This window comes from Larus michahellis, chromosome 3 (assembly GCF_964199755.1).
Source record: "Larus michahellis chromosome 3, bLarMic1.1, whole genome shotgun sequence".
Taxonomy (NCBI): Eukaryota; Metazoa; Chordata; class Aves; order Charadriiformes; family Laridae; genus Larus; species Larus michahellis.
Genome location: NC_133898.1, coordinates 24,230,628 through 24,256,692, shown reverse-complemented (window position 1 = coordinate 24,256,692; position 26,065 = coordinate 24,230,628). Strand labels below are relative to the sequence as shown.

The following is a 26,065-nucleotide window of genomic DNA, read 5'->3' as shown; positions in this document are numbered from 1 at the left end:
AGAGAACCAATTCGCATTTCTCTCCATAATTCAGCGACACGTTGGGAAGATGCTACAAGGTCTTTGGTTGTTTCTAAGGTATTAAGAGTTGACTAAAAGTCCGTTTCGCATTTAAAGAAGATTGTAAAACATAAAATGTACAAATTCCACCAGTAGATTATTCTACAGAAATTAAGAAGAACTACTAGCCTACGCTGACCAGGAATTAGAGCAATTGGATAGATTCTTTCAAGACATGAAACTGAGGTTGGTGAATGAAATGACCTCTACATCAGTGTCAATTTCTAGCATATCAAATGAAGATACTGTAATTTTCAGTTTTTTGAGGCAGATGAAGCTGATCATAAAGTGACACCTGGAATTATTAGCAAGAGGAAAGTCTTCCTTAGGAAGTGTTGGATGATACCTGTTATCTGTGTCATCTCTTGCAAATCCTGAAACTCAGTTTCTTTACCATAAATACACAATTTTACAAGGAGGTGCTGGTAGTTATCAAATCTATTCTTTTTCTGTTACAGGGGAGATTTGAGACCAAATCTATTTTAAATACTGGTCAAAGGCAACTGCAGGTATCTTATTGACAGCTTGCCTTACTCTGCACACATAATAGGCAGAATGAAACTGGACTGAGCTTTCAGCCCTTAAACACTTGTCTTAGTACTGTAGTCAGTTTGGGTCCCCTGCATAGTCAATGGAATGGAAAGAGATCCAGCCCATCAATGTTTTCTTTTATGCACATGTTCATGGACAGCACTTAACCACTGTGGTAGCTGAACATTGTCGTGTGGCCGGCCGTCTTACAGACAGCAGCCTGGCAACCTGGACCAAAGGAGGATTACCTTGGACTCTGTCAGCAGATTGAGAAAGATCGCAGCCCATTTGGCCACGTTCAGATGGGTATCACTGCCAGAGACATGAATGCTTAAAAAAAGAAGCTCATGTCATGAGTAAACTGCTGAACTGACCGAGCATCTCAAGTTAATTCTGTTTGGCAGGAAAAGTTTCTTCTGGTTTTGGTAACTGGATTGCTTAAATCGTCATTTTTTGTTGTAAAAAATATCCAGTTTTGGCGTGGTCTGCCTCCTCTCTTTCTCTCTGTCTCTCCCCACCCCCTAGCCCCAACTTGCTGTTTGTCTCGTACTGAGGGCTGCACCTATTTTGTTTGCCTTTTTTAATAATGTAGATTTCTGAAACTACCTGTACTTATAGACCAAATAATTTACTCTCATGGCTCTCCTAAGAGTAATAGAGTAGTTTGTAGTTCTGTATGAAAATCTGTGTGCATTTTGTTTTATATATGACCCCACCGCTCAACAGTTTCAAATGTGATTATGAAAATGTTTAAACGAATGCATTTTTTTCTTCAAAGTTATTTTCTCTAACGCGTATCTGCATAATTAGAACATAACATAAACTATACTGTAGCATTACAATCAGTAATTAATTATTGTAACGTGAAATTTTCATTTTTTGTCTTTCCTAACTGCAAAGGTGAGTATGGCTTAAAATTGAAAAAATATTAGTCCTTTTCATAGAAACCTGTTTGAAGATCATAAAGGAGTACAAAAGAAGAAAAGCTTTTTGTTTGTGTTTGCAATCAAATCTTTCTTAAAAGGAATTCTGACACACAGGCATTTTAGGGTTTTTTTAATATTACATGGAAGAAAGCAAGATACAAGTCTCACTGGATTAACTGGAATTCAAGTATAGCAGAAAAAAACATATTTAAAAATAAATGCTTGCAAACAAGAAGCTCAATGAGCCTTGCAAATGGCTATTCAAAGGTGATTTTCAAATATTAGTGAAGCTTAATTTATTGCTTGCCTAATTTATTGCCTGCATCAAAACAAAACAGAAGAAAATAGGTCAATGTAAAGAAGCTACTGAAAATTATTTAAATGGCAAAACATTCTGAAAAAGAATACAAAAAAAGACATTTAAAGATGTAGATCTAAAAATAATCAATCTGTTCTAGTGAATTTATTCAGCTCATACAACGTACTCAGAAATATAGTTCTGTTTTTAAAGACAGCTTGCAAATTTGCAAGACTTGTAAATCAAATCAATGAGTTTGCCAATGAGCTTTTGAAAATCCTTTAACCAAGTACTCAGTTAACAAGCATAGTATAACATGTTAAAGGCAAGAGCTGTACAGTTCAGTGAGAAATTTCTTGGTACAGCACATAAACAAAAGGAAAACTGAATAGATGTTAATGCTATATTTTCAGTGCCGCACTTAAAAATTAACCAACATCCTTAGAGATCTGGTTACTAGTTTGATAGCTAAATCTGATATGCTGCATAAAAATATAGAAGCATCTTATTTATTTAGGTGCAAGTATAGTTAAAATTCATATTGAACTATGGTTAACTCATTGCTTTGGACTCAACTATTGTTCTGATCACTCTTTATTTAATAGCAGCAGCCCATGCTGCAAGGCCAGTTGATAAACTAAAATGCCTGCGCATGGAAGTGTCAGGGGAAAGAAACAATTCAGATCTGTTGCTGTCAATAGTACTGCTGTAAACCCAGACATTTACATAATTAATTTCCAGTGTGAACTGGTGTTCTCAGTTTAAAGACCTGCTGATATAAACTTCCTTCCTTGCAAACGGGAGTTGCAGCAATGGTAACGCAATGGAGCAAGGACTTTTCCTGTTGGAGAGACGGTAGCATGGTTCGGACTGGAATTTACCAAGTAAAAATTTAGTTTCTGATCCTGTCGTCATCTATTTGGGTGACAACTCAGCACAAATTGTGCCTCGGTTTTGACACACGAGCAAGCAATTAGGTGGCAACAAGTTACCCCCGTAGAGATTTCCTATGGTATTTCTACATGTGTCCTTGAACTTCAGCATCCTCTGTCTGGTAGACAGACTTCCAGTTCAGAGCTCAGAGGATGACTTGGCCACCTGTCTCTCACCCAACAATTGACATCCTCAACAAAGGGTTGCATGGCTTTTTGCCCACATACAACTAATCTGTTTTAAAATATCTCAAACACTGCTGCTTAACATTAATATAAATTAAGTCTGGCAGCACTTTTTTATGGTTTCTGTTTAATGACATAATCCTACTATGTGCTTTGCCATGGTGGTAAAGGAGGCTGTCACTGCAGAATCAGTTGCAAGATCAGGGCCTCAACATTTTGTGTGCAGTTAAAATAGTTGAGTGTTAATGTATTAAGTCCAAGATATTTGTGCAAGAAGGAATCTTAGTTGATATCGACTGGAGATAAAATGTTTGTTCTGTTTTACAGCATTTACAGAATTTCAGTGTTCTTAGTATGTGTCAAATAGTCTTAATGTTCTTAAGGAGCTACACGTATAGTTTACAGTTAAATATGTAAATATCTTGTGTATGAAAACTCAGTAAATATAACTCATTGCAAAAAAAAAGAGGATTATTTTCAGACTCACAAAACAATAAAACAAGCCACGAAAATTAATTCAATAGAGCGTGGTACAACTTCACAGCATATGGGCATAAATTTACAATGTATAATTTTCATGCCAGAATTCTTGAGTTATCAGATAATGTATTTCCTTTCAATGATTATTCTGCAAGCCATATTTAGGCCTTTCTTACAATAGAAGCTTCACTGTGTATTTCAATACAGAGTGCTCTTGTGTGTTGTTCGCCCATCTACAAAGTAGTTTTCCTATTTAGATTGGGAAAGTTAGAATAAGGAAAAGAATTTGCTTCATTCATGTGTTTGGCAAAAATATTCTGAGTCATCGAAGTCTGCTGCATTGAAGAGGAAGGAAGCAGCAACAGTAAATATTTGCCTATAACTTAAGATTTATGATAATTGAACAACTTGTTATTTGTTTTAGCTGAAAATATTCTTAAACCGGTATTATAATATGAATTATTATGCACTGAGTAGATTTATAAGAGCACGCCTGTATTTCTACTTCTTAAAATCCAAGGTTGGTCTTACGGACAGGGGACCTGATTTTCATTTATACTACAAAATCTACACTTCTTTTCTCAGTGGAAAAGGGATTTAAAGGAGAAGTAAATCAATATAAGAATAAAGCCCATTGTGCTACTAAAGATAGCAAAGATCTCGGGCAAGGAGTTTCAGTCCCAGGTGGAGGAGTTGGGAGTAGGGGCTGACCTAGGCTCAGAAAAAGTAGCTGTAGGTGAGGAGGGGTCTGAGTTCAACAGGCACCTGAGAAAATGGGAAGAAGAAGAAAAAGAAGATGAGCCCAAGCCTGCTTGTAAAGGGGAAGGTGACATACGGCAGTGGTGACTGGAGAGCAGAGCAGGGTTGCTGAGGTACCAGTGGCCCAGCTGCAAGAGGTCTAGTCATGGGTGCCAACAGAGCAGAAAGAATGGGGACTACCATAGCCAGCTTGCAGTTGCCATTACAGAAGAATTAGTAACTGGTTTGATCCAAATTCTATCACGTCATTCTTTTGCTTTTTGATCTGATCTTGAGTGGCAGAACAGCATTCGCTGTTGTGGTTAACCCCAGTCTGACTGTAAATGGGACTCCAACTCTGTCTGCAGAGCTTCTGTTTACCATACACGCATTGCAGACTTTGCCAGCCCAAAGTGAAAGATGAAGACTAGAACCTCACCTTTGCAGAAAATTAAGTTAAATTCTACAGTTAAATGAATTGAACATTTAAGAATTAATTGAGAATAGCTTATTTTCTGCATAGGTGATAGAATTGCTAACCTGTGCAATCCAAAGAAAGGGCTGCACAATGGGAAGGTAGATCAGAATGCCATCTTTGCATCCATTTAACTTATAACCAAATCAAAACTATGCCATTCTGCGCTTTTCCTACAATGTCTTAGATCCAAACTTAGATTTAAACTTGAGCAGTTTAAAAGTGTTGTGGCTAAAAATTCAGAGCTGATCTTACCAATGGACCTGTTGAGCCAAGGCCTTAACACCTGATCAGACTCCTATAGTCACTAGATTTCTACACAAGAGGAAGCCAGAAACTATCCACACATACCTATGTGCATTATTTGCTCTAACCATTTGGGCCAGTGTCCCAAATGAGAAGTAGCCTGCTTACTCTCTTGTGTCGCTTAGTGAGAAACAAGTACGTTTGGCAATGTCTGTATGGCAGTTCATTCACCAAGTAACAGAACCAAGATTTTCCAATGGTCTCCCCCTGCCCAGCTGACGTGTGCTTTGTGCTTGTCTCATGCAGTAGTGGTGTAGACAGAATATACAATATTTGCACACAGTCCTCGCATCTGCACCCTTTCCCCCATCCACTGCAGACCCAAACCCCCTCCACTTTTCCCTACAACCTGCCACCAATTCTCTCCCCACTCCTGTCCAGTTTTTCCCCATGTTTGCAGTGCTTATGGCCACCATGCCACCACTGTCTTCCATGGGCTATACCCCCTTGGTTAGATATTCCAGTTTAGCAAGAAACACCATGCTCCAACTAGGCTAGATCTACAGATTTAACCAAGAGACGTGATTAAGGCCTTTGCTATCCCTACGTGTCCCTCAGTTCTGGTACTGAGACAATCTTTCCTTCTGCCCACCTCAAGATTTGCACAGCGTTTGCAGGAATTACTTATTTTTGAGAATAAACAAATCACATTATATTTAGCCTGACCAATGGATTAAAAAATTTAGAAGTTTCGACTGGCACACAGCATCAAGCATCATTTTCTTAAGAAACCAAATTAAAACTATTAATATACATATATAAATTCAGCAGTTTCCTTTAATTGCTGTGCTGCTGACTTTTGGTGGAATAAATTGTAGATGTGAAGGAAGAATCTGGATTGTTTCTGCTTAATGCTAGAATACAAAATGAAGTTTTACAAATTCTCATTATTTTACTAACTTTATTTCTGTATGTGTTTATTTTATATCAAATAGGCTATGGCTTCATACAACTGTAAAAAATGGAACTCTATCTTGTAAGATTGGGAGAATATTTTGCAATTATTATCTATGGGAATGTGACTGTGAAAAATTTCTACTGGTATATTTTTTAATTAATAATTGATATAGCTAAAAATGTAAAAGTATGTTTAAAATTTTATTTTACGTGCTTTACACAAAGAAATTGTTGTATCAACTTAAAGCATACAACAAGTAGCTACTGATCTAATGCACATAGTTTGATCTAAACTTTATCTTACAGAGTAAAATATTACATTTCTGGATCATATCTGTGCTGCAGGGAGTTTCTCTCCTTGGTGAAGGAGAAATTGGTCATGAAGAGGAAGAAAAAACAGACAATGATTTCTGCTCCAAATATTATATCACAGAAACATAGAGTAAGTTGTAGGATGACTTGATGACTTACCTTGTTTGTTGAACATTTGGTGCCTGAGTTACAAATCAGGCATTGTGAATGAGCTGTAGTGATGCCACAGACAGGATGCTAACAGTGGAGGGCTGGAGGAAGAGCTAAGATTGAAGGGTAATCTGTTCTGAAATCTGTAGTCAGTAGAGCTATTGTGTAATTAATCTGAAGTCAGACGAAAAAAATACGTATTTTTCTGCATTAGAGTCCATTGTGGCTATTGTATTTTCCATTTTTTTCTGAATAAAACTAGACCCGTAGAACATGAAAACAGTCTGGAGTAGGAGAAAACAAAAGGTGGCCTGTGCTGATTCTTATAAAATAATTCCTGGTATAGTATTTTTTGCCAAGAAAGTCTGATACCGCGTGAGTTGTGAAAGTGGATTCTGCAGCATTTTCTTTTATTTAGGCATTTTGTCCTATAACATCTGCCCAAACCTACATCTGAAGCACCTCATGTGGTACATGTACATGTTATTGTGGTAGCTTTGTAACTTTGCTGTGGCATAGAGGTACGTGCTTTCTGACTAGCTCTTTATTTTACCTTGTTTCTGCTCCTAGGAGTGTCTTCCAAACTACAGCGATATTTGGAGGGGATCCCCCTTGTTTATCACTCCTTCAGTATTTCTAGTGAAGGAAATAGGAAGTATTTCACGAGATTTCTGGGAGCACATTGGCCCACCTTCAATGGTATAGGCAGATGGTCATCCTGGAGCCTGGCAGTTACAGGATTTACTCTTAGAGAGGCACTTGGGATAGTGTTGTGACACTGAGCCACGCCTCTGGCCCATAAACTCTGAAGTTCAGATGGTCTGTTGTAATCAGCATTTCCTGTTCTCTAGCTCTAGGTTGCTCCTAACAACCTAGAGGTCCATGTTTTTGGGATGCACTTGCCTGGGAAGCTGGGCATTACCCCTCTCTGCCAGGCAACTGTATGGAAAGAGGAGAAATACAATATCAGTGCCCTGAATCACTCATGCAGTGTATAGTTCCTAATTATTTGTCATGACAGCAGCCGTGGCAAAGCTGTGAAGGTGTCAGAGTGGACTCTAGATAACAATTTCAGCATTTGTTGATGTTAGGAAGTGGCCAGATGGTTATTTTCTGTATCAGTGGTTAAACAAAGATTTACTAAACTGAGGATTTTTTTTAAACAAAGCATTCCTAACAGAGATACTGGAGCAGACTAACCATTGCAGAACATCTCCATTTGTCAGTAAGCTTTTGCAACCACCAAAATATCCCTGCCTATTGTTTGTGGAAATATTGAGAAAGCAGACAGTCAGTGTAGCGTGAGCCAGAAAAAGAACGAGCTATTAAATTGAATTCCAGTTTTACCTTAACAATAGAGTTATTTTATCCCATTTTTCCAAAACCCTACTCAATTTTAAATGGGGGGCCGGGGGAGGACAGGACACGGGACACAAAGTCCTTAAAGCTCAATGTGAGGAATTTTTGTATTTTTTCATACCTGCTTCTTTGCAATAGCAGGACCCAGCTCATGTAGTTAAAGGAACATTGTAAATTCTGATAAGCACTTTTTGAAGACAGAAAGATCCCTTTGTTGTCATCATCTTCATCCACATTGTGCTGGAATATGATGATGTGGTAAATGGTGAGATGTAGTTGCATAATTCTGAAAGTTGCTGCGTATTCCTTCAAAAGGGACTCAAAAAAGACTAGTTCCTCTGAACAAAATATTCAGACTTTACAATGCCATATTTTGTTACAGGAGCAAATTTTTTTTTTTTTTTTCCTATTGAGTGTAGCATTCAAATAATTAGCTGTTTTGTGGGTGCTCAAGAGCCCAAAAAAAGGGAGAAGCAAAAAGCTAAACTCAAGATTAGAATAATTGACAAAATCTTTTACTTTTTTAGGTACATGGAGAATTTTGCATCATCTAGATTATCCAGCGCAGAACTGAAATACAGTTCTTTAGAAGCTTTGGTTTTTTAACATTTCCTTACAAAATTTCTTTTTTTCTCATCTTTGACGGTAAATTTTTAAGAGTACACATCTTGGATACTGGGTATTCAGTGCTAATTTGAAAGCTTCCTTCTGTTTTTTGGAAAGTTGCCTCCATGTCTCTGACACTCAGTGAAAAAGTAAGGACTTGAAAGTGTGATCTGTCAGTGCGGAAGGGACACAGCAGGATTAAACGGTATGGAATAGCTTTATATTCAACATGAGGACAAAAATTTGGAGTAATTTGGGGAATTTATGTTAGATTATTTGTTGTGCCAAAGTCTCCTAGTCTCACCTTGTCTTCTGGGTACATATGCCTTCTCTCCAGCTGAAGAGATCATCTGCCAATCAAAGATTTGTGGGTTGGTTTTTTTTAGTCAAAGCATGATAGGATTTTGAGAATTTCACTCAATTCGATGACTTCCTATTAATGAGAGATTCTGATCCAGGATCTCTGGGCCTCGGGGAATGCAAGTTTTGTTTCACTTGCTAAAGTAAGAAAGGAAAAAAAAAGAGAAAACAAATAAGAAAATTATAACGTACAATCTCCTTTTACTGTAGTCCACATGGAAAATGAGGGGCTGCCCTCATCCATATTTATACCAAAAATGGTTCCCACATTGAACAGGCCACCACGCTACTAATCTTGCGTTTTTTTCTAAATCTCATTCTCGCCCAAGATGAAAGTATATTCTATTTACAAGACGTGTGTTGTGAGCTTTTATTTTTTGCGCTCTTTTTTGATAGAACTATGGGATTTAGTAAGTCAGCAAGACTTTTTGTACATTTGGGGATCAGTGTAAAGAAAATGCTATTTCCACTTGGTGCTATTTCAGTGGATTAGGCAGTGCATCAAAACATACATATTAGCTTGAGTGATAATACCTCAAGGTCTCATGGCTCTGCTGGGACTATGATAGCTTCCTGATGCTACCTGAGATTCTTGCACATATTTTTCATCACAGGACTCTTGACATAAACATCTGATACTCTATGTGGTAGGAATTCTGCAATCATCTCGTAATTGATTCATTATCTAGGTGGCACTAATGGAAAGGAAATGAAGAGTCCACTTCAAAAAAGAAAAAAAAGTTCAAGTACAGTACTACACCAACAGTGGCTCTTAAGCGTGCTGTATTTGTGTAAACTCCCCTTTCCAGTCCAGCTTTCAGTGGATTCTTGGGTTTAGCGAAAGAAGTGAAAGTAATTGGTCTGATGGCCCATTTACAATTACAGCACCACAGGAAATTACTCAGGGAAGTCTGTTGGTTGCTGTGTTCCCAATGTTCCTTGGAAACACAAAGCATCCTGTTGTGGGAATATTCAGATGGATTGTTCAAAAAAAACGCGGTAAACATTTTACAACTGTAGTCAATGTACCTAATATTTCAACTTACATATTTTATATGCGTCACATCTGTTGTTTTGTCACTTTTAACTGATTTAATGTAAGTGCTCTTTTTTATTTAGAAAGGTATCATTTTTCGTATTTAGGGCTATAACGAATGTCTACAAATATCATCCATTCAAAACTGTTTCTTGACTATATTGACACTTTACAATATACATTGTTTAAAAAAAATTGGCCTAAAAGTCAAATTCTCCCTGAACCAGATCTTTAAGTATTGGCTTCACTTTTGCATGTGTCAAGGTAATAACCATACAGTAAAAATAGATCATATGTGTAGGAGAAGCATCAAGCACAAAGTTATTTACTTTAGTGAGAGCAGCTGTAAATTTAAACAAATGTTGATTTGTCTCTGTGTATGATGTATATATAGACATATATATGCATTTCTTATCCTGTTCTTCCCCATGCATTATTCATTTTATTGCGGTCGAAAACTACAACTTAAATATAAGAAAATATCATTGGTGCTATGTTCTCCTAGCACTTAGTTTCCAAAATACTTGCAGTTTCACTGGTAACAGAGGGTAATTAATTTGCTCATGGAGTTTCTTTCCTTCTTTTGATAGTGCTGAGGCTCCATCTGCCACCAGATGTCTTTCTGCCTGACTGAGATGTTTCTGTGGTCTTTGAAGACTAACTTACATATTAGAGGTGAGCTGTTACCTGTTACTGAAACGAAACAGCAGAGCTTGTGCATGAATATTACACTGATACAAAATTCTGAATACCCAAATGAAGTGGGGTTTATACTTAGGAGAAAGAAAATTAGGCAGCAATACAATGTTTGAACTTGGTCAGCTTCTTTGCTTATCTCATCATAGAACTGGAGCATCCTTTCCAGTAAAAAATGTTAAGATTGCATTTAATTGGATGCCTTTTCCTTTTTAGGAAGCTATGCCCTACTTGACTGTAAGCTTCAGTTTAATGGCTAGTTTGGGTGAATGAAGATCTATTTTCAAGTGATTTGTGGAGGCATTGTGATTTGTACATAGCATGAAAATAAGAAATTACTGCACGTTCTGGCTAATTTGCATGATTACTTGAAATTTTATACCTACAAGGATATATTTATCTTATTAAATGATTGTTTCAGGAGACACATGACTAATTACTAGCCACGTAGAAATTACCTGCCTTTATCTTGCCTCGCTATTGCTAAAATACTAAAAAAAACCTCACTGGTTTATAAGTGGACCGTACAAAAATACTATTTATGACACTTCATCCCAATTGTAGTGTCCAATAGTTCTTTTGAAATATTATTTTGAATGTTATTGACAATTCAACTGAATATGAACGAATATTCAGTTGAATGTTATTATTCAAATATGTCTCAATATTTGTTGGCATCCCATCTTTGTGTGAGAACTGCCCTGTAACAACAAGAAAAGTCAAAAGCTGTATTTCATAGAAGAGTCTGATGGCTTAGATAAACACATAGTTGTGATTTATTGTAAGTAAAGGTGTACTGTAGCCTACTGTGCCTATTTTACGCCTTTGACCTTCTGGCTTCCTCTCTGTCCATTTATTCATTGCCTACAGACCTCATTCTAAAATTCTGAGGCAGAAGACTGCTGTCTTGTTTAAAAAGCTGCCTGCCATTGCAGGAACTGTTTGGTGTGGCTTGCAGTCCCACTGTACCTGAAACATCCAAAAATCTTTACCAGGGGAGCCAGGTAGACAGAAATACCTACAGATTGAAAGGGCAGCTTTATGAGTTCATGAATCTTAAAAAAAAATCCTCTTGTCTCTAGGTCAGCTGTGTCAGTCATCAGAAAACATTTTAAGTTATTCTAAGGTACACTTTTCACCATGATCCTTATCTTTCCTTGTGAAAGAAGACAAAAGATGCTGATTAGGGAAGTGGTAAAAATATTTTTGCGTATTGGCAGCTGGAAGAGAATCAAAGTGTATGCGACGGAAACGACAGCTCCAAATAAATGTAAGGACCTGTCACATTCTCCTTCAGCCCTTGCTTGCTGGTTCTTGAAAGTCCTACCAGTAGTCAGATTATATGCTGTAGTTTTTCCACTGTCGCTTGTGTTTTAATACCTAGCGTGCTGCTCTAGATAGCAAAAATTGAGATGCTGAACTTTGCTTGCTAAGTTGTGTTTTGTTTCCAGTGCCACATCGTAATTAAACATATTTACATTCAATTGTATAGATGAAGATATTGGGATCCACCAGTACCATGACAAGAAAGAATCAGGTAAAATATGAATAACCGTAACTAAAACTAACTTCCAGATAGTCAATTTTTGTCACTGACTGCTTGCTCTGAAAAATGGAACTTTGAATTTTTTGTTAATATATGCCTCTGTATTTCTATAGAGTAAGGAAACATAGAAAGATATTTTCTCTCCCAAGTTATGTCAGAGTATTTAAAAGCCTTTTATTCCACAGAAGAAATAAATTGAAAAATATAGAATCATAGAATCACAGAATGGTTTGGGGGACCTTAAAGACCATCCAGTTCCAGCCGCCCTGCCATGGGCAGAGGCACCTCCCACCAGACCAGGCTGCTCAAAGCCCCATCCAGCCTGGCCTTGAACACCTCCAGGGATGAGGCAGCCACAGCTTCTCTGGGCAACCTGGGCCAGGGTCTCACCACCCTCACAGTCAAGAATTTCTTCCTGATATCCAATCTAAATCTCCCCACTTCCAGTTTAAAACTGTTACCCCTCATGCAATCACTACACTCCTTGGGTTACACTCTGGGGTTAGAAAACAACCTTTATGTCATTAGAAGCCTCAGTGGGTTTTTATACTTTAAATTTTTATATTTTAAATTATACTTAATCGGCCCTTTTCCCTGCTGCAGAATTCCCTGCTGAGAGGGGCATGCAGCCGGGGCCAGGGATGCAGCCTGGAGCAGGGATGCAGGGGTAGGGATGCTGCCCGGGGCAGGGATGGAGGGACAGAAATGCAGGAGCCAGGGGCCAGGGATGCAGGGGCAGGGATGCAGGGGCAGAAATGCAGGAGCAGGGATGCAGCCCGGGGCCAGGGATGCAGGGGCAGGGATGGAGGGACAGAAATGCAGGAGCAGGGATGCAGTCTGGGGCAGGGATGCAGGGGCAGGGAGTCCCCGCGGTGGCTCGGTGTTTGCTGGCATCCCAGCAGAGGGCATTGCGAACGCACGGGAGCGCCAGCCCCGGCCTCCTGCATCCCTACCTGGTCTCTGAAATGGCCATTTTAGAGCGAACGATCCATTTTCTTTATCTGATTAATCCTCTTAATCCTCGAAGTTTCACAAGGGGCCAAAAGGTCGGCCGGGCTAGAGTTGCTTCCTCTCTGCGGCCAGGTTGGAGCTTGTGCGGGCGTCCCCTGGGCTGCGTTTCATGGGTACCATGCCGTCTCTGTGGCTCTGCTGACAGACCGACTCAGCTTCGCTTCTGGCTTCGCTTGCAGCTCACTTCACTATCTGATGAGATTGCAGGCTCAGTAATGCTGGCCCACCTGTTGGGCTGCATGAGCCTTCCTTTCACTGCAAATTTAAGATATCTGCCTTACAATGTGAAAATATCGGGGCTGTCTTAATTTTTTGTAAATTTCTGTGTTTTATCAAACCGTATGAATCTTCTCCCTATTATTAATATTTGCTGACAGCAGTCATGAGGATTATTATTCATCTTTTCATCCTTTCTTTCCCTTAGCATCACAGATGAAGCATGGTTACTTAGAAGAGAAGCAAAAACTAGGAGAATGTAAGAACATTTTCTGAGTTTCTTGTTACAATAAGACCAAATTATTGATTTGGATTGGTGATGCCCCTGGAGAAGAATTAAAATAACCTCAGACTGCTTCCAATGTGACTTTCTGCACATGCCATCTAAAGCAGACAGTCACAGAACTACGCAGTACAAAACAATTGAGAAGTTTTAATTATTTCTTCCTGGTATATTTGCAATCTGGTTTTTTACCCCCCTGTCACTAAGCAAGGTAGTGTGTATTGCTTCTCAAATCCATTGTCACGAGGAATCCCAAAAACAACTACAATCCAGATTTTTCCTTATAAAATTTACCCAGCAGATGAGCAATAAACATTTTCCCAAGCAGCTCTTGAAATGAAATACCTACTGCCTCAAAACTGAAAATTATACTAAAATACTTTCAGCCAAAATCAAATTCCAGGTTAATAATCAGTTGCCTTCATAGAACGCTTTTAGCTTTGAAACACTTACACTGTTCCTGTATTATCTGTTTAAAAGCAGTATCGGTTTATGCTATCACACAGCAGTACTGTGACAGTTAAAGACTTTTATTTAAGTAAAACTTTTCTTCAGTTCAAGTTTTACAACTCCTGCATAGTTATTATTGCTCAGAGCATTCATTAATGTTCAAACATTATTACATGACGACTCTGAAAAATCTAATTGATTTTTAGACGACTTCACAAAGTAGTATGTATGCTGTAAGAATTGCCTTAACACTTTATCTTATCATAATGAAAATTCACATGGAATTGTGTGCGCGTTGGGAAGGCAAAAAAAAGGGTTCCAGAAGGATAAGTTATTTGCAATGTTTGGAGGAGGTGGAAGCCCCACTGGGAATGGGTATAAAGGTGCACGCAGCCGTGTGGTAAATCTACACCTGCTGCGGAGGGTGCATGTCAGCCGGAATCAATACAGCTCTCTAAAGGTGGGGAGGTGAGAAAGGGTTAGAAGTAGGGAGGACCATAATGGATTTACATCCCTTGTGCTCCGCGTAGCATTATCTTACAGGCTATTATTATAAAACAGGCTACCTGTTTGAAAAGCGAAGCAGGCCCAGATAAACCCGGTGGTACAGAAGCCCCAGCTGTTAAATTTTATACGCGTGACCTGCAAAAGGAACACAAGCTACTGTACCTTGTTGCTGTAAATATAGGGGTGGCCTAGGCAGAAAGCACTGCATAGCGCATTTCTTCAAGAGGAGCACTGGGTAACTTTATTCACAGCTGCTGATTTGTATATATAGTTTGGTATCTGTACAGGCAATTTCCCATTTTGCATATGGGGATAAATATGCCAGTATTTACGAAGGCATCCATTGAAAATGTGATCTTACATGCCTAATTAATATTATCATAACAGTTCCACCAACGCTGGCTTCAGTCCAATAAAATACAAAGAGAAGTTGTATGTTGGTGTGCTCTTTTGTTGATATATGAAATCCTTCATTTTTTCACTCTGTAGCACTTCTATTGTAAGCTCCTTTTTGCAGGGAGGTTTAAACACAACTGTTAAGTCATTCAGTCTGGAAGTTGGCATACAAACTGACAGCTTGGAGCTCAAAACTTTTCATCAGGTTTCCTTTAAATAGGCTAGATTTTAAAAAGACAATGCGTTCTAGTTTCTCATGGCTTTTATTGTATACTTACGAACAGAAAACTGCTCACTTTTAAATGATGAAATTTCACAAGTTATTAGAGCCTGATTCTCAGCCATGAAACAAGCCAATTACTAGCAACTCCAGAGGAAACTTTCCTCCTGGTTTCAAGATTAATGTATTAGGCCATAATTTTCACAATAGTTTGCTGAACATTAATAAATTTGTTAAAGGACTGTACCAGTCATGCAGTTTCTTGTTTGCTTGACGTGCAGATTCTTCAGACCAAATTTTCAAGAGCAAATCCTATAAATAACTATACTCCATAAAATAAGTTATTACACTCACAATTACCTGTCGTTAATACCATATATATGCATATATATTTTGCAGACGTGTTAGTGCCTGCTTTTTGAAATTAGGCAATGAAATGATAGTTCAAAAGAATAGTATCTGTTTAGGATTTGATAACTTAAATCTGAGTTAACATACTGAATGTGAGATGCTTTCTCATTGCAAGTGCTTAGCAGCTGGGTAAGATATTACATCCCGAGAGCTTTGTACACAATTGCCATGGTGAAGTCATGCTCAGTGTGGATATTGCATGCTAACTGTTCCTGCGACAGAGCCTTTCAAAAGGATATCACTTGACAATACAACCCAATAGAAACCATAGCCGTTTCCTTCCAATTATAGGCAAGTTTTACGTTTAAGGTAACTCCTAGAAGTCTTAGGTTTGTGTTCCAATAGAAAAGGAAACTCAACTTGAAAAACGTTTTTTTTAATTATATATAAATGTATGTTTGTGTACACATGCACACACATATATATACACACACATATATATATATGCAGTCACCTATATATACAAATTTCTCTGTCTTTTTTTTTTTTTTACTTTTATTTGCCAGCTCGAGATTATCCTTGGATGCTGAAAAACAAGCGACCAGACAAACTGCGAGATACACTCAAGGAGGTAGAGGTATGTTTCAGAAAGTTTCAAGTACAGCAACATATAATCCGGTTTTCAAACCTCTTTCAACAGCTTTAATTTTCATGAAGATCCAACTCTCCCAGTGATGATAAATGTGCTTTTGTCTGGCGGGCTGTTCTAAAACAGCTGCATCTTTGTGTGGCATGCTTCGTCTATAAACCTGAAAATCAGAAGAATGGTAACCGATAGTGACAATGTGTACTCCAACTCCACTCTCTGTTTTCTGTTGCCCTTTAGGACTTAATGCAAAACAGTCAGTGTCTGCTGAGCAAATGGAAGAACAAACATATCTGTCAGGTAAAATGTTTTGACAAGCTCTTGCAATGTTCAATCAGTGGAGCCAAACAGCCATTCAGTGATTGATGCAATAGTGATAAAATGTTAACTAACGCTGAAAATCATTGTTTTGTTTTGTTTTTAATGTATGGGCTCTTATTACTTAGATTGTGTTTATTTAAATTTCTAACCCAAAATAGATGCTACAAACCAAAAATTTGCTTTTTTATCAACAAGAAAAATTGCATTAAAGGGCCCTGATTCTGTGAGATTATTAGTATTTGGGGAAACTGAAAGCATCCTGTACCTCAAAATAGCAGGCTAAGGGAGCAGTTAAAATATGTAGACAGGACGGGAATCTATGTTACATTACATTTTTATATCTTAATTATTGACGTGTCTGTCACAAATCTTTTTACTTTGTGCTTGTGTAATATGGGAGGGAAGCTATAACTCTAAACCAACTATATCATTAATCAAGTTGTGGAACAAAAGATATTGTGACATGTGGCACACATGTAACTGTGTCCTTTGTCTATATAAGTTCCACATATTGTATACAAGAAATAGCTTTTCACATCCTCTTTAACACAGAACACTAGGATAGCTAGTCTTTTTTTATCAATAATAAAGATATCATTGTCTAAGATACATTTGCGTATCAGATCTTATCGCTAGTAAATGTGTATCATTCCCATATAGATTACATATTATATATCTGTGAATGTTAATCTTCTAGAGCTGATTTAAGTATTAATTGTATGCTAATTTAGGTGACTCATTTTTTTCTGTTATTATTGTTCTGACTAGGGAAGGAATTTGGTTAAGTAATACTGAGTCAATTAGCCATGAATGTATTCATCTGCTTCATTTGCTTTCCCCATCAATTCTCCCTCTATCATTTTCCTTCCCCTCCCATCTATCTGCATCCACCCGCATTCCTTACCAATACATACTCTGGAACAGTGAACTTTTTGCGAAAACTTGATCATCTTGTCTTTATAATATAACACCTTTGGTTGACTATCAATTCTGTATAAAACTCTTTTATTTTTTTGACTTAACATCCTCTAAGCAGTTTCAGGCTTACATAAACAAAAATGAGACAAAACCAATTTTAATTCTTGTATAAGATGGGGAAAGAAGAGAGATATATGTTTTTATCTTGGTGTATTAGGTCTGGCTCTATATTGGATTGAATCATGTAGAAGGGTAGCTTGATAAATTGAGGGTTTTTTAGATGGCTTGTGTAGCCAGAGTATAAGCGATAGTATAGCTTATAACATAGCCAGAGTTAAAGTTATAGATAAAAATCAAAGTAATTTCTCTGTCCTTAAGTTCTGATTTTGTTTTCTCAATCCCAAAACAAAATGTTGGTGGGGTTTTTTTATATAATAATGTCTGAAAATTGAAGTTTCCAGCAGGGTTTGGAATGTTCTGCCAAAACAATTGTGTTATTCCACTTTCTGTCTTCCTGAAAACATAATCTCTCCAACAAATGAAAATAAAACAGAGAAAAATTAATAATTTGGGAGAGTCTAGAACACAAAAGCTGCCTTCTATCAATTTTTATGTCAAACAAACAGTTTGTTTTTCTGCTTCTCATCTGTCTTTGAACATGTTGCAGGAATATCTGGACACTTCCATTTTGATACAAATGTTCTGAAGCTTCTGGAAAAGCTGTTGTACATTTATTTTAGTTCTAAGTAGGAGACTAATTAACTGTTTCAGCAGAAAGTGCTTATCACATAATGGTGCGATCTATGTTCATAGCACTACTGTACTCACATGCTATTTTGGATGGATACTAGAGCAGCTGATAGTGGAAAAAGAAGACTCCATGTTTGCTTTAACTTCCAAGTGTAATAGAAAGCAACATGTCAGACAAACAGCATGGAGAGCGTGTAGTAAATTACCGTTACTGCGTAATTTTCAATGATTTGGGCTAAATCTGAGTAGAGGGTTTAATTGTAGTATCTTTATTTTTTAGCTTTTTATTTCTTAGTAGCAAAACAATGTCAAATAAATTCTTTTATAGCAGTTAAAATATTTAAATCAACAGCCATCACATTTTTCAATAAATGGTGTATGTATTTGCATGTGCCATATCTTTAGCTGAGCCAGGAAGAGTTCCCTTTGTATTGTAATAATAATGTGCTATCCAAAAACTCAATGGCTGTTGTACCTTCAGCAAGACAGGACAAATAGAAAAAAAAAATCTGGAAGGTGATACAATGATAACAAGACTATAATTTAGAAGAGCAGTATGATTTCCCTCAGATTTTGTGAAAAGTAAGCATAGGACTGCTGCTAGTGTGCCTTCTGGAACCTAAACATCACTATTCCTAATTCCTCACTGCTTCCTTCAGCACTTCCAGCTTTTAAGTAGCCCACAGGCAAAACTTGGGGGCTATAAATTTAAACACGCATCTGCTAAAAATGAGCGTGCTGCCATGTTAACAGTTGGTGTGCAAATGACCAATTAGATTTCGTGCATATGCCTCAATGAAAAATGTACTTAGTTTGCATGTGGATTATCTTGTCCTGTGTATGAATGTATTTGTCAAAATTGACTCTTCTATATGAGTTGGCCTAGAACTACTATAATGCTGGCCCAGCTTTCTGCCTTTCTTAATGTTTCATTTTATGCATCAAAATTTCTCCTATTACTTTTTTTTATACAATTAGAAGTTGCATATTTACTTCCTTGTCCATTGACCCTTATTTTTGCAGTCCTAAGTACACATTCTAGTACTGCTTAGCGCTTCTGAAATAGATGATGTGCCAGTTCATGTAAACATAACCTAGACTGTATGGGGATTTTTGTCAAGGAGCTTGCTCTCCTATTTAAAAGAGCTTAGTTGAGCCCTAAAGGTCTGAGGTCTTTTCTTTAGCTCTGTTCCTATTTGTTCCAATAGGATCTGAATGCACACCATTTCTCTATGGTACTTCTGAACCCCTACTTTGATGAGCTGTGATGACTTGCTGAAATAATCCTGTAATCTTCAGCTAGGTGATGTCAAAGGAAAGTAAATAGACCATAAAAGAAGGATGATGGAAAAAAACAGAAGTAGTCTTTACAAGATGCCACTGTATTGTTTATAATTAAATAAACAATTTACTCCTTAGCTGTCCCTGCCAAGAAATAATAATCTAAGGAATTAATTTTATCAATATTGTTGAGTTTACTCAACTCAGCTCTGGCTGCTTCCCTTCCTCTTGGTCTCCTTCTCTAATTCTTTGGAATGCTTTTAAGTTTTGCCACAAAATCATGAAGTCAATCCTATGAAATGATGCCATTGGTTCAGGTTTGCTTTTACAATATAAGGTGGTAAAAAATTAATGATATCTAGCCAAAACATATGATTTCCAACTTTTTTTGGTTTTACATTTGCATTATGATATAGAATTAAACACAAGCCAACACTGAATTATTTTATTGTATAAAAGCCAAGCACTAGCTGTGAATCATATCTGTTACCTGCTAATGAAGAAGTTATATATATTCTTTGCTAAATTACTTTGATTTGATTTAACTTGATTTGTGTTGCAATTTACATATGTATATGAATGGTTTTTATTTTACCATCATTGACATACTGAGAACTGGATTCTGAATTGTGATGTGTAGCAGTATTTGCTGACGTGGCTTGTTATATCAGCTACAATGCCTATAAGCAAACAGATTTAGCAAGATATGTGGTGACAGAGTGGCACGTCTGATACCAAAATCAAGACATTCTGGCTAGAATACATGAGAAGCTAGTATCCATCACCAGTTCCTAAGAGGAACACTGCCCTCAAATTCTTTTGGTTGCTTTTGATCACAGCCATTAATGTGTTGTGTGGTTTTAGAGATTTGGAGCTAGAAGTACAAAAGCATTGATTATTGTGAAACAGTAACGTGTAACAACAATAACTTCATCTGTAATAAGGCATGCAACAAAGTAATTACGGTAGGGTGGCTAAGAAAGCAATCTGGAATGAAGAGGTGGGGAAAAACCCTGGGAACCTGCTTGAACAAGAAGTGCTTTGCAATTCTCTTCTCCTTTTGCATATTCCTTTGTTGGTTGGGCTGTCTAAGGGAAAACAGTTTGCAGCAATATTTTTTACAGGCATATTTTCCATCTCTTCCAATTTTAATCAGATAGAAGCAAATCCTGGCTTTGCTCTGCAGGTATCTTTTTAGGTAGAAGGGCTGATAAGCAGCTAAGTGGCATGAATGAGGAGTCAGGGCTAAGACTTCCGAGGATAAAGGAATCCACTTAAGTACATGCTTAAGTTCTTAAGTCTGTAAGTTGTGAGCCTGTACTTAAGTCCTTTGCTTAAGAAAAAGTAACTCAAATACATATTGGAGAGCTTTGATATTGGGTAAGGGAAGGGCTAAGTCTTCCCCTAAGTATCCTCTCTGCTCCTTCTTATGTCTGTCTTGCTCATTGGAGAACCGTTTTTGACACAGAAAGTACATAATTCGTTCTATCAAAGTCTTCACTGTCAACTCCTCATTAAGACAGAACTTAAGTGGCTCTTCCTTCCCAGCATGTAGAATGACCAGATCTCCAAACGATTTGCTCAGACTGTGTTCAAGTACAAAGGCTATGCCCATTCTTCCAGTAGGTATGAAGTCATGCTTTCAGATTTTGTTTAGGAACACCTTGAGACTGTTAAAGCTGACTCTTGTGATTTCTATTTTTCACATCACAGTACTTCATACTGACAAATGTGTCATGTATTTCATTATTGTGAGCTTTTTCCCCTAATTTGATATTTGTCAGATGGAATGATTTCGTGCCTTGTGTAAAGAATGCCTCTTACATTTGCTTTTATTCTTTAGCAATAATGGGCAATTCCCTTGAGCAGTATTTTTCGGAGTTGGATCACTGTGTATCTCTGTTCAAGCCAAGTTTGCAGTCTTACCCATTTGCTTCATATTCATTCCTGCTTATGATTGGACTGCTCCCATCCACCGAAATAGGAGCTTGACTATGCAAGCTTATGTATAACAGCACCTAAATCTTATTACCACGTAACAGTCTTTGCCTAGACTCCTTACAGTGAGTAAGGAATTGAAATAGTGAAGTTTCAATTTCAGCACATAAATATTTTCTGTCTTACAGAATATTTTTGACTAAAGGTAATATGGAAACAAAGAATCATTTAGGTTGGAAAAGACCCTTAAGATCATCAAGTCCTACTGTAAACTTAACACTGCCAAGTCCACCACTAACCCATGTCCCTCAGCACTGCATCTACATGTCTTTTAAATACCTCCAGGGATGGTGACTCAGCCACTTTCCTGCTTTATTTAAATACCTGCTTGTAATTCATGGTAAACTTAAAGAACTATTTTTAGAAAAGCCCCCATTCTAATCCAAAGGATTTTTAAAGGGAGGTGGAAGAAATACTGACCTTACTTGGGCATATAGTGTGTAAGGTCTCTGATTTACTTTTTAAATTTAGACTCTAAAGTTCCTAGGGGGGAAGGATTTAAACTTGTGGAGCACAGGTATATTACCAACCGTGGTAAGTTATAGAAAAAACTTGTTAAATTAAAATTTAAGTTTTACTCAAATATCTCAAACTTCTGTGGAGAATAATGGGAAATAATGTTATACTGTAAAAATAAAGGAGGAGGGAGTGCAATGTAAGAAACAATAAGAGCCATGGAAATTATATTATTTTTTACCTACATTCTGTCATTCTATCATGCCATACTGATAGCTTAGAGAGAGATCTGTGCAATATTGAAAATAAATAGCATGGGTTTAGTGACTCTAAAGCAAAGCACACCCATTAGCACAACATTTTATATTTATAAGTCTTGTCATCGTACACTGGAGTGGTTTTCATAGATGTCTGTTCTAACTCTGTAACAGGTGTTATTTATGTCATTACCAGGAAATGAACATAGACTCACAGAATCATAGAATGGTTTAGGTTGGAAGGGACATTAAGGACCATCTAGTTCCAACCCCCCTGCTATGGGCAGGGACACTTCCCACTAGACCAGGTTGCTCAAAGCTCCATCCATCCTGGTGTTGAAGACCTCCAGGGATGGGGTCTCCACAACTTCTCTACACCCTGAAACATTTAAGAGTTAAAGATTCCTAACCGTATTTGTTGCTCTCAAGCCAAGAGTTTGCAAGCATGTCTCTATACAGCATATTGGATGGACATCTTTGATGTCATCAGAATGGCAAGCATGTGGTCTCCTTCAATAATGCAGTCGTTCAAGACCAATGACCATCTATAGATCAATACACATTTTTTTTCCTGGGTTTTGCCTCTCCTCTTTACCCGTGTGGGTGGTATATAGCCCTACTCTGTCAGGTAAACCCAGAGGCTACAGACAGACTTCTGGTTCACTTAGGCTATGCTCCCAGATTTACTCCAGGATGCTCTTCTCACTCCCTGCAAGGAAGGGACGTGTGGGAGCAATGTACCGTTACACTAACGTTTTCTGAGAGAAGAACACAGCTCCCAAGCAAAGGTCTTGTGGAAGACACAAGTTGGAGAGTTTGTTTACATGACTGCACCATCTCACTTGTTGGCACATAACACTGAAGGATTTGGGGTGTTCTACTCTTCTCTGGCAGTCATTCAATAATTTAGAACTGATCTTTCCAGAGTATTTATGTAATTTTGCTAGATCATTGCTTGCAATGTAGTTTGTCAACTTCTGGGTTTCAACCCTCACTTTTTAAACTAGGTTCTTTGGACAATTATAACTAACCGTAGTCAAACCTTGCTGGGCTTAACATTATCAAGTTGGAAATAAATTGTGATTTTATCTAATCTAACTTCAACATAAGGATAAATGGAAGTTTTGAAAGATTGTAATAAAAGCTGCATGAGTGTAACTGTGTCTAACATTTTTACTAGGACAAAACCTTAAAGGACATCTGTCATGACAGGGAATATTGAAACACTGACTATATATATTTATCAGACGAATGCATGATTAGACTTTGGCAGGATGGGAAATGATCATTTATTCTTAACAAATTCATTTCACATCACAGGTATTTTTTTGTTTCTATTTCAGACATCGCTAGAATTTCTTTTTAAACTACTGTGAATTGACGGGAAGATAGATTGGAAAAATGTTGGTTAAAGATATTAGTCAGGGCAAGAAGGTAATTTATTTAAACATGCCTGTCCTGTTCTCTGCTACAGAGAGCACAGAGCTATAGTAATATATAATTATGTATATGTATAACTGAGAATTTTCATAGCTAAATTATTGAGAGCAGAGCATAGCACAAGAGGCAAGCTCAATTAGATCACTACATTCCTGTCCCCAGTACTTTTTTTTTATTATGCAATCCAGTAGATCTCACTGCAAGGAAGTTTATGTACCAGTGTGTTGTACTAAAAAGTATATTGCAACCATGTTTGTCTCACAGCTCTAGCATAAAACAAACCAGGATTTTTATGCCAAATTCTATTACAAGAGCAAGTATTTCTCTAGTATGAAGTTTTTTAAAAGCACAGTGATTTCTTTAAAATTTTGCTGTTTGGTAGAAGCTGGAGTCCCAGATTTCTGCCCTTTGGTGAGCCCTCTGTACATCTGTGCAACGGTCTTTCCGCTGAGGATTCCTTTGGCAGAAAAGATGGTTCAGCAAGTTTAGGGCTGGTATAGCCTCTGCTGAACTAATAACGATTTTTTTTTTTTTTTTTACTGGTTAGAGGGAGATGAACCTGGCTGCCAGAATGAGTCCTTCCGAACTGCTGCTATATAGCAGGAATGAGAGCTGACCTTAAAGTTCTTTAACATGCTGAGGCCATCTAGCCTGGCAGCTTGCAGGAACAGATGCGGCACTGGAAAATGAATTAAAATACACTTGTGTTTTCAGTACTGCCTGTGAAGATCAAAGTCACAGTAGTGATTTTTTCTGCTGTTTTTACATCAATGTTTCCGTAGAAATGGCAATGAGTTAAACAATTAATGTGGTCAGAATTTTTTTTTTTATAAACCCCTGACTTTATCTTTTACCATCTTATTAAGGAAACAATATCTCTCTAATAAAGCTTTTCGTATACTCCTACTACTGGAGTAACTTGGCAAAGTGAGGTCAACTCACAATGGAGCAGGGAACTTTATGGGTTGTATTTTCTGAATTTCTTTGCAGTTATAGTTACATTCAGAAAATGACTAGGTGTAATGATTTAATTACGCAAAAAAAATAGGTTTTCTGACTCCTCCCACTGAGCATTCTCTCTCTCATACAAGATACGGCATCAGAAGGAGCTGATAAGTACTGTGACTTAGCCTTCAAGATTATATGTATCATTTAATTGAGATTAATTAGGCAGGAATATTCAGTTAACTCTGAAATAAGCCTCTGACTATTCTGTCCAATGGTTTAAATTTCTGCTTTCTGAGAGAGACATGTACAACCTTATGCCAAGGAGTATACAAATTTATCACTGTGGTAGAACACTGTTATTTAAATTAAAGAATAGATGAATGATCAAAAATAACAAGGATTGCAAAAAGGTGCTGGTTGTAATCTGTGATAATAATATAAAATGACATGAAGCCCAACTTTATATGCTTTTTTTCATGCAGGTTATACAGTTATTTTATATGGTCCATGGATGACGGAATGATCAGCGTCATCCCTTTACTTGTTCAGGACAGAATTTTGATCTCCCTTTTTAACAAATTAATTCCATACATTTTCTGCAACATTTGGGGACTTAGCACACATCTTCTTCAAGTGTTCAGCAACTGTAATTCCTGTACCAGTGTCATATTACGCCTCTGCCTTTCATTGAAAAAGCTTTCAAAGTCATTATAAGACATCTTCACATCAATGATAAGTCTCTTTTGTAATTTTGAAAATTAGATTGCTACGTAATGGACAGCTGCTAATATGTACCTTGGAACGTTTCACTTTATTAATGATTCTTGATGTCTTGTTTTCTCACTATTTGGATTTAGCTCCTCTTTCACTCAGGTATATTGGTGTCCCTAAGCCTTTCTGGGCCACAGCTGGAGAAAGCGGTGATTGACAGGACCCTGGTGGGGAAGCTCATCTCCGACACCATCAGTGATGGTAATTACACCCACGTGCAAATCAATTGCCTGCATTAACAATAGAGTAGAGAAACAGTATATCAACAGGTAGACTAATTATTGCCACTGGGGACTTGCAAACACAACAAGTAATTGCATGTAAAGCCATAGTTACAACCCTCAGGACTGAGAACACTTTAAGAATAATATTTAACATCAAAGTTTTCAGGCTTGTCAAATACTGAATGGGTTTCTAAAATTCAGTTTCTTACACATTTTAATCACTGAGAACATGACATTTGAACTTGTCATGTTTATTTCATTAGTGGAAAAATGGGACAGAACCAAACATCAGCCAACTGATTAGTTACATGGGATAGCTATTATTAAAATATTTACTTATTAGAAAAGGCTGGATAACATTAGTTACATGGAGGTGTTCTGATTTAGTTTCTAGATTTCCAAAATCTGACTTTTCTTATTAACTAGTGACTGCTAAAAATTAAGTTTTAGTTTAATGAAGAAGAAAACTTATGAAAATGTACCAGTTTTCAACAGCTTTATAGCACAACTGTAGCTTTTTCAATGTGTCTCTGCACATTGAGCTCCACTGAGAACCCAACCAGGTGTCAGCATCTTGGCATCTGCATGATCAAAAATATGGAATTTCGGTGCGAGCCAAATTACATGTGCAGTATCTTCCAAATTCTTAAAAAGTAGACCCAAATTATGTCCTTTTAATAAGAATATATGCTAGATTTAGCTTTGATCTTTAATGATTTATTTTCTT

At 37.4% G+C, this 26,065-nt stretch overlaps 1 protein-coding gene across 8 annotated transcripts in view; it reads left to right on the top strand.

The window, feature by feature from the left end:
- Nucleotides 1–26,065, top strand: part of WDPCP (WD repeat containing planar cell polarity effector) — a 161,315-nt gene that overhangs the window by 43,162 nt on the left and 92,088 nt on the right. For 7 of the 8 annotated variants that reach the window (XM_074579215.1, XM_074579217.1, XM_074579218.1 and 4 more), the window contains 6 exons: nucleotides 10,243–10,327; nucleotides 11,841–11,885; nucleotides 13,330–13,380; nucleotides 15,895–15,965; nucleotides 16,215–16,274; nucleotides 25,201–25,315. In XM_074579215.1, coding sequence (XP_074435316.1) covers nucleotides 10,267–10,327; nucleotides 11,841–11,885; nucleotides 13,330–13,380; nucleotides 15,895–15,965; nucleotides 16,215–16,274; nucleotides 25,201–25,315 — 403 coding nt within the window. In that variant the 5' untranslated portion in view covers nucleotides 10,243–10,266. Of the gene's footprint in view, nucleotides 1–10,242; nucleotides 10,328–11,840; nucleotides 11,886–13,329; nucleotides 13,381–15,635; nucleotides 15,966–16,214; nucleotides 16,275–25,200; nucleotides 25,316–26,065 lie in introns of those variants that run through there. The other variant, XM_074579221.1, reaches the window with a different exon arrangement.